Here is an 8,276-nt window from a genome sequence, read left to right as displayed (position 1 = left end):
TAAACCATTATAGATTATACTATGTTTGGTAGGATGGGTAAAAAAGAGAAAAAAAAAAGAGAAGTAAAATATTTAAATGAAGAAAATAAAATAATTTTCTCCCATTTTGTTTAGTAAAAAAAAAAAAAAAAAGAAAATGTTAAATTTAAAGTATTTTATAATAATACTTCAATACAAATCAAAACATGATAAATGAAAAAAATTAAAATTATTATTTTACATCTCATTTTATTGTTAAAAATTTTTCTCATTTTTTCTTTCTAAAATTAGAAGGATTAAAAATTAATAAACTCCATAAATTTTTTTTTTCCTTCTTTTATCATTTTCTTTCTATTAAATAATTTAAATTTTCATTTTTCTCTGTAAAATTGTTTTTCTATTTTTTTCTTTCTTTTTTCATCCTATCAAACACACTGATAATGCATAATTAAGCGTCTATTTAATTAAAAAATTTAAACCACAATTTAAATTATAAATTATAATTTATTATAATATTTTTTTTATAAAAAATACACATAAATTAAAAATAATTTTAAATTATGATTTTGAATCTATACATAACGTTACGTTAATCTCTAATCTTTTATGATACGAGAAATTTTGTCAATAAAAATAGTGAAGGACCACAAAAAAAAGTCTTTTTTCTGTTTTCAATATATTTCTTTTTTCATTCCTTTTTTCTTTTTCTGCATGGCCAGGCTTTTCCAAAATCAAAACGCCAATAATATTTGCGGGCCCACGTCCTATTTCTTCGCCACGTGTATCTCCGTGTCAACAACATTTTTGCTCTATAAATACAGCGCATTGGAGCAAACCTTGAAGGTGCATAAACACAAACACACAACGCTCATAGAGAGAGAGAGAGAGAGAGAGAGAGAGCACAAACACACAACGCTCATAGAGAGAGAGAGAGAGACAAGTTGGGGGGTTTTTTTTTTTTTGTTGAATTCATTTTCTTTCCGATTTTCTCTCTCATTTTCTCGGGAAAATGTTCATCGAAAACTTTAAGGTTGAGAGCCCAAACGTAACGTACAGAGAGGGTGAGATTCACTCCGTGTACAACTATGAAACCACAGAGCTTGTCCATGAGAATAGGAAAGGAACCTACCAGTGGATTGTCAAGCCCAAAACTGTCAAATACGAGTTCAAAACTGATACTCGTGTCCCTAAATTAGGGTAATTTTTATTCCCTTTTTATGTTCAAGAAATCTTTTTAGTAAAATGATTATATATTTCCCTTTTTATTCCCTAAATGATTATATATTCTTTTGTTGCAAACAATTTGTTGGTTTTTTTTTTCTTTTCCTTTTTCCTTTTTAATCATAATAATAACGTTTTGATATTGGCAGGGTCATGCTGGTGGGATGGGGAGGAAACAATGGCGCAACTCTCACTGGTGGGGTCATAGCGAACCGAGAGTGAGTTTCCTTTTTGTTAGTTTATTAAATTTTCCGATTTCAGTTATAGATTTTGGTTAATGTTTGCCAATCTTTTTTGTTTTTTTTTTTTTATTTCAAGAAATGTTAAATGTATCTGTCACTTACAGTAATTTGTCTGTATATGTAGAGTTTATTTTATTATGAATATGTTTTAGTTTTGGTTTTTGAGATTTGGGTGTGTTGTATTTCTCAGAGGTATCTCTTGGGCAACCAAAGATAAGGTGCAGCAAGCCAATTACTTCGGCTCACTGACCCAAGCATCCTCCATTCGTGTTGGGTCTTTCAATGGCGAGGAGATTTATGCCCCATTCAAGAACCTTCTTCCCATGGTAAAGAAAAAATAAATAAGTAAAATTACTAGGAACAAATGAAAATGATGGCTTTTGTTTTTTCAATCAATGCAAAATTCTTGTGACATACTTGGTGACCTCTTATCTCTACGTAGCAATTGGTTTGTGATATACATCTTAGGGATTTGAGTCTAAAATTCATTTCATCAATTTAAATTTTTTTACATTAAAGAGTTCTTAGAAACAACCCATTTAATTTTTTTACTATAGTAAAAAAACTCTTCTATAAAGTCACGTCTCAATATAAAATTATTTGAATCAACGAATGTATTTAATTAATATGAACAATACTCGAGGCTCAATACCGGTAGGTGGGGCCCCAGTTTCTATTTGACGTTATGTTAAACACCTTTGGTAGCCCTAAACATTTTTCATACTAGACTGCGCCAATGACACTAATATATATACGTGACAATGTTATGCTGAAATGATCGTACTATGTACAATGAAAATAAATTAATAAATAGTGACAAACAAGTAGTGAAATGTGAAGTAAAATCTTTTTCTAAAGATCTTCATATAATATATAGGTAAACCCAGATGACGTTGTGTTTGGAGGTTGGGACATAAGCGACATGAACCTAGCTGATGCCATGGCAAGAGCAAAAGTGTTTGACATTGACCTCCAAAAGCAGCTGAGGCCCTACATGGAGTCCATGGTCCCACTTCCTGGAATCTACGACCCTGATTTCATTGCTGCCAATCAAGGCCCACGTGCTAACAGCGTGATCAAGGGGACCAAGTTTATTATAATATTTTTTTAAAAAATATAGATAAAAAAAAATTTTAAATTATAATTCTAAATTTATAAATTAAACTTTCTAATAACCACGGATAGAATGCCTTAATAAATTAAGTGAGAGATAGAGAGAGAGAGTCATTCTATAAGGAGGGGCTTGTTATTATAATATTTTTTTAAAAAATATAGATAAAAAAAAATTTTAAATTATAATTCTAAATTTATAAACTAAACTTTCTAATAACCACGGATAGAATGCCTTAATAAATTAAGTGAGAGATAGAGAGAGAGAGTCATTCTATAAGGAGGGGCTTGTGTGCTAGACTTGAAAGATCCACAATCTCCAAACTCCGGAATCAAGTCATACTCTATGGGTTCAGGTACTCGTTTCTTGTTATTTCTCTCGATGATTTGACATGAACAATCCTGATTTTGATGATGGTTTTCATCTTTTAAATGTAAGTTTATCTAACAAGTGGTATAACGTTGAATAATTAGGAATCAATTCAGTATTTATGTGATTCTCGTAGGAATTCTCAGATTTAACAATTCCTAGTTTTGGTGTTGTTGGATTTGAGAACAAATTTTGGTTTATTTGGACATGTATATTTCGGTTGAATCTGGGAATAAGGGAAACTATATCTGTTTGGATTATTTTTAACCCAAAATAAGATATTGGCCGGGGCGGCAACCTTCACTGCCGCCGGCACTGAGGATTCAGGGTGTGGCCGTTGGGCCGCGCCGGCAAGGAGAGCCGCGGCAGAAAGGGGAAGAGAGGCCGCCGCCTAAGGAAAATAAAAAAAATTCTTTTTGGCCGGCGGAAGTCCCTGCTACCGCCGGCGTTCGGGCTTTACCGGTCGCGGCCGTTGGGCCGCGCCGGAGAGAAACAGCCGTGGCCATCTGGCCGCGGCATATGCTGTGGAGGCCGTTTGGCCGCCTTCTGCTTCATCTAAGGGTCAATTGGGTGTGCAAACTTAACTGAAAATCCTAAGGGTCTCTCTAGGGTTTTCAGTTTAGTTTACACGGGCCCAATTGGGCCCGTAACTGTGGAAGCTGCGGGCTCTGGCCCGCAGCCAAAACAGAAAAAGGAGTTTAAGGCAGCCCAGCGGGCTGCACTCAGGATACACGGGCCTAATTGAGCCCGTGAGAGGAAAACAAAGCTGCGGGCCAAAGCCCGCAGCTATATTTCAAAAAAAAAAAAAAAAAGTAAGGCCATTGGGCACATAATTCAGAAATAAAGGGGGGGCTGGAATGATTATCCGGGATGGGTTGACCCGACCCAGTCCTGTCCCAGTCACCAGTTGACTTTGCCTTGAGAGTTGACTTTTACCAAAAAAAATTTTTGGGTCAATTTTTGGTGCAATTTTAAATTCAAATATTGGTATGTTTAATGGAAAAGATCAAATTGCACATGTTTAAAGAAGTTGTGGGTTATTTTGTCAAAAAAAAAAGATTAAAAACTAAATTGTCACCTATTAAAGAGGTTGGGAACCATTTGTGCCAATAACCCAATAGTAAAATATGTTAACAAACCAATTAATAGGGAAACTATGACTAGTAGTGAATTAATGCCATCAAACATAAGCAAATACTGTGCTGTGCAAATGATGAATTTGACAAAGATACATATGAGATTCCTTTTTCAGCTCATTACCTTCTTCACAAAGTCTGGTCACTAACTCTTTATTTTGAATAAAACTATTTTTATTTCTTATTTTTTTATGAAAAATTTTAATTTTTATTTCCTGATTTGCATATAATATGTACACTCTCCTGATCGCTTTTGGGCGACTGTCTCTCTTTTTTTAATTATTATTATTTTATTTCTAAGGGTGATGTGATATTGATATTTGAAGGGAAATTTCGAGGCAAATTTATAAACTGTCCCCAATCAAATGAAGGGAAACTTTGAGCACGGTTGTTTTTTTTTTTCTTTCTATTTTTGAGTGTCGTTGTTTAAATGCCATAAGGTAGTTTTAATCTTGACATACGGTTTCCTTTATATTAAAAAAATAATTTTCTCAGTATCTCATTATCTTATTTAGATAGATAACCGTGAAAAATAAATCTTATATTTTTGAATAATTTTCTGATTTGGTTATATTATATGAGACCTTCTCTGGTGTTCTCTAACGGTGTTTCTTGCTTATCAGTAGTCGGATCTGTGTTAAATATGGTCAAAAGTCAAATCAAATTGAAAACATACTACAGATTCGACAGCTAATACTAATGTTTCCAAAAAGGAGAGAATACAAGAGAAATTCCCATACTTTATAGATACTTTCCCAACTATGTTTTGGCAACTTCCCTTTTTTATCCGTTTGATTTCTATTAAAAAGGAAGGATGATAACTGTTCTTTAGAAAAAAAATAAAAGAGAACTTATTCTGTTCCAATAAGAAAAAAGTTCTATTCCAATATTGAAAAAAAAAAGGGTTTTGTGATTGGAATCACCATGGATTTGTTCTCAGAATTGCCACAAGGCGTTATTCATCGCATACTGAAATTCCTTCCTACAAAGGCAACAACTCAAACAAGCGTCCTTTCGAAGTCATGGAAAAGCGCATGGGATTCACGCCCCATAGTGGATCTAGATTTAAAGATGTTGAAGCCTTATGAAGAGAAGATCCCGGAATTCACGATGAAAGCCTTGGAGAGGTATGTTCATCAAGGTCTTGGAATAGAACAGTTGAATATATCCTGGAATACGTCATTCACGCAGGACATGGAATATAAAATATTGGATTCAATGAGTCTGTGGCTAGACTTTGCATTAGCCGCAGGTAACAGCCTCAAACAACTAGTCATCTGGGCTACTCACATACCCGCAGGCTTCCCTCTTAACTTGGGTCCTTCAAACACACTAACCACATTGAAATTGTATAGATGCCGTTTTGAGGATAGTTTTGAAAACATCAAGTTTCCGTGCCTCCAAGATCTACTCTTGATGGAAACGAAATTAAATAATTCAGATATTATCCACAAAGCATTCCTTTGCTCAAGAGCTTGAGTCTCATCGTATGCGACGGTCCGCCAACTCTTGAAGTTTCAGGTCTAGTTTGGATCACAAGCATTGAGGTCCGTTCCTGTAGTTATCTCAAAAGAGTTAATATACATGCACGGAATCTCCGCAATTTCTCGTTTTCTGGCACTAGATTTTCAGAGATCAGGCCTGAGATTACTTTAGCTGCTTGTGACAAGAGTTTGGAGCAACTACAATTGAGCGAGATCGAATTTCCAAATAAGTATTGGCTTCAAACTATGGTTTCTAGGTTTGTTTCCCTCGAGAATTTGGATCTCCACTCCCTTCATAATGCTAACAATGAAGCTATAAAGATTTGTAGCCCAAGCCTGCGTAAATTAGTCATCAGATATTGCAAAGGCTTCAACGAGGACACCGTGATTGATGCTCCAAACTTGCGTTTTGCAGAGTTCATGGACAATGAATACCCTTTATTTTCTCTGCCCAGATCAAATAATTTATTGCGTGTGCAATTCTCTTGTTCACACCGTCAAATCCAACCTGTTAATGCTCATTGGTTGCACATATTGGAGAAATTATTTGCCAAAACCAATCAATATCGTAAAGATGTGAGAATGGCTGTTCAATGCGAGCCCGAGGCCAAGCAGGTATATGTTTTGTAATCATTATTGTTATAGTAATTATTATATTTTTCTTCTAATCTGATGTTTCTCTCGTATTAATATCTGATCTTAGCATCAGACATCTCTTGTGTGCTTACATAAATTCCGCCTTGTGGTTTTATGCAGAATATTTTGATCTTCCATAAGGATTTCAGTTATTCACTGCTATGCAATATAATTACACAACCTTAAGGATGTGAATAAGAACTTTATATTTGACATTAGTAAGTCACCGTTGAGCGTTAAAGATGCGGTCGGACGCATATTTATTCGCCGGCATACTATTTATATAGCATCATCATCTGATCACGACTCCAAATTTATTAAGGTATGTACTAAAATTACAAATCCTTCGTTAAATTTAATTCCACCCAAATCAATATGCTTACTGCACTGAAACAATCAAACAATTCAACCATAATATTAATCATGATGGTTTTTCTCTGGATTTGAGTAACTTTTTAATTTTTCCCTTTGGTTAATATTATATAAATAGGACTTTTCTGAGAATGTACAAAGATGGAGAAGGAGTGTGAGGTGCTGCCGATTAAATCGTCAAAAATGTTGGAAGCACAAGGTGAAGCGTGCGTTGAAGAACATGGAAATTGAGAGTCTAAATTTGGAACAAGACATTAATAATATTAGAGTTAGAGGGCAGAGTAGTTTCATGAATGCTCTTTTACAACCATATCAAGCATTATCATACAAGCTCGTTAGAATTAACTACAGTAACAAAGCTAAGCCCTCTTAATTGCATTGCTGGGATTAATCTTGGATTGGCAGGATTAGGCCTGAAGTACTGTTACGAATTATTAGGATTATTATGTCTATTTATTTTTCTTTATTTATAAGGATAAATTAATTGGCCTTTTATTATTTGCTTGGGGCTCTATAGAACCTTCCTTTTTTTTTTTTAAATGTATTTTTGTTAAGCAAATTGCAATAATGTGAAAACCTAGCCTCCGTTTCTCTCTTCTTCCCTCTTCTATTTTTTTTTCTCTATTTTGCATTGGGTATTTCTCACATGAACCACATGCATGGCTCACAACATTGCTCTCTGCCATTCTCTTGATTATATATATATTTATATATATATATATATATATAGGCCAAGTTTTCGGTGTACCGGACTGAAGCGGCACTCGTATATCTTTTTTTATTAAAATATGTATTTTTTTTAAAACGTGTATATTTTTTCTTAAAACATGTATATATTGTATATTTTATCATAAAAGGAAATGTACACGTTTTAAGTGAAAATATACACATTTAAAAGAGAAATAATACACGTTTTAAGAAATATACAAGTGTCACTTTAGTTCGGTACTGAACTGGAGACAATTCCTATATATATATATATATATAATTTTTTTGTTTTCCCTATCAAGTGTTTTGGTTGAACTATGCTCGACTCTCTACTCAATGGATGCCAAAAGTTTTTTTGTTTTTGGTTTATTCATTTTAGCAAGAATTTTCCTGGTATATAAAAACGTACTTGACGAGTGCTATGTACTTCTCCCGGGATAGATATTCAAGTGGCATCCTCTTCCAATATACAGGGAAACAGATAAAACTTTTTCTAAACAATGAAAGAATCAATCTTAGGATAGTCAAGAACCTAAATGCAGAGAATGGCTCGGCCGGCCTGATCCGACCTTTGGTTTGGTTGAGATTTACAACCATAAACTTCGAAAGCTACATCACCTTGGACGTTGCAAGTTATCAAATTGCTAGTTAGGTTATTTATTGAACTGAACTATCAGCTTTAAAATATTGCAGGAGAAATGCTACCAGCTACTACTTGAAAAATCAAAAGGAAAATCATATTTTATTAAGCATTATTTTAGCTCAGGAAAATTACTGAATTTATCATTAAAGAGTGTATTAGTCTTGATTTTTATCTCTTACTTTTAATTAATACTCTTTTGACTAATATAATTATTTGATTAAAATAACACTGATCAAGAATAAGAGATAAAAATCTAGACTCATATTCATTTCTTTTCTCCTTTTGGCTCTAGTAAAAGAAAAAGCCCATTAAAAAAGCTTCCAGCCTTTACCATCAGATATGCAATTCCTATTCCTCCTGGAAAATGTTTAAGAT

General features: G+C 33.8%; 2 protein-coding genes and 1 long non-coding RNA gene across 3 annotated transcripts; all 3 read left to right on the top strand.

Annotated features, from left to right (window-relative positions):
• The first annotated feature begins 916 nt into the window (after nt 1–916).
• LOC21387038 (inositol-3-phosphate synthase) lies at nt 917–2,553 on the top strand. The gene is made up of 4 exons (XM_024168536.1): nt 917–1,176; nt 1,350–1,418; nt 1,633–1,768; nt 2,320–2,553. The coding sequence occupies exons 1-4, from the start codon at nt 989–991 to the stop codon at nt 2,551–2,553; spliced, it is 627 nt and encodes a 208-aa protein (XP_024024304.1). The 5' UTR covers nt 917–988.
• A 2,429-nt stretch (nt 2,554–4,982) lies between these two features.
• On the top strand, nt 4,983–5,475 carry LOC112092420 (F-box/LRR-repeat protein At1g55660-like). The gene is made up of 2 exons (XM_024168544.1): nt 4,983–5,310; nt 5,414–5,475. The coding sequence occupies exons 1-2, from the start codon at nt 4,983–4,985 to the stop codon at nt 5,473–5,475; spliced, it is 390 nt and encodes a 129-aa protein (XP_024024312.1).
• A 57-nt stretch (nt 5,476–5,532) lies between these two features.
• LOC21387037 lies at nt 5,533–7,036 on the top strand. Its single transcript, XR_002902586.1, has 3 exons — nt 5,533–6,157; nt 6,299–6,500; nt 6,669–7,036. It is a non-coding gene; the product is annotated as an uncharacterized LOC21387037 (long non-coding RNA).
• Nucleotides 7,037–8,276: the final 1,240 nt, after the last annotated feature.

This window comes from Morus notabilis, unplaced genomic scaffold (assembly GCF_000414095.1).
Source record: "Morus notabilis unplaced genomic scaffold, ASM41409v2 Scaffold1725, whole genome shotgun sequence".
Lineage (NCBI taxonomy): Eukaryota > Viridiplantae > Streptophyta > Magnoliopsida > Rosales > Moraceae > Morus > Morus notabilis.
This window is presented reverse-complemented; position numbering and strand designations above follow the sequence as displayed.

Excerpts from the sequence above, each read along its gene's own strand:
- LOC21387038 (XM_024168536.1), top strand. The coding sequence starts at position 989 with ATGTTCATCGAAAACTTTAAGGTTGAGAGCCCAAACGTAACGTACAGA. Across the intron at positions 1,177-1,349 it reads ACTCGTGTCCCTAAATTAGG|GGTCATGCTGGTGGGATGGG; the intron begins GTAATTTTTATT and ends TGATATTGGCAG. Across the intron at positions 1,769-2,319 it reads TCAAGAACCTTCTTCCCATG|GTAAACCCAGATGACGTTGT; the intron begins GTAAAGAAAAAA and ends TATAATATATAG.
- LOC112092420 (XM_024168544.1), top strand. The coding sequence starts at position 4,983 with ATGGATTTGTTCTCAGAATTGCCACAAGGCGTTATTCATCGCATACTG. Across the intron at positions 5,311-5,413 it reads AGACTTTGCATTAGCCGCAG|ATGCCGTTTTGAGGATAGTT; the intron begins GTAACAGCCTCA and ends GAAATTGTATAG.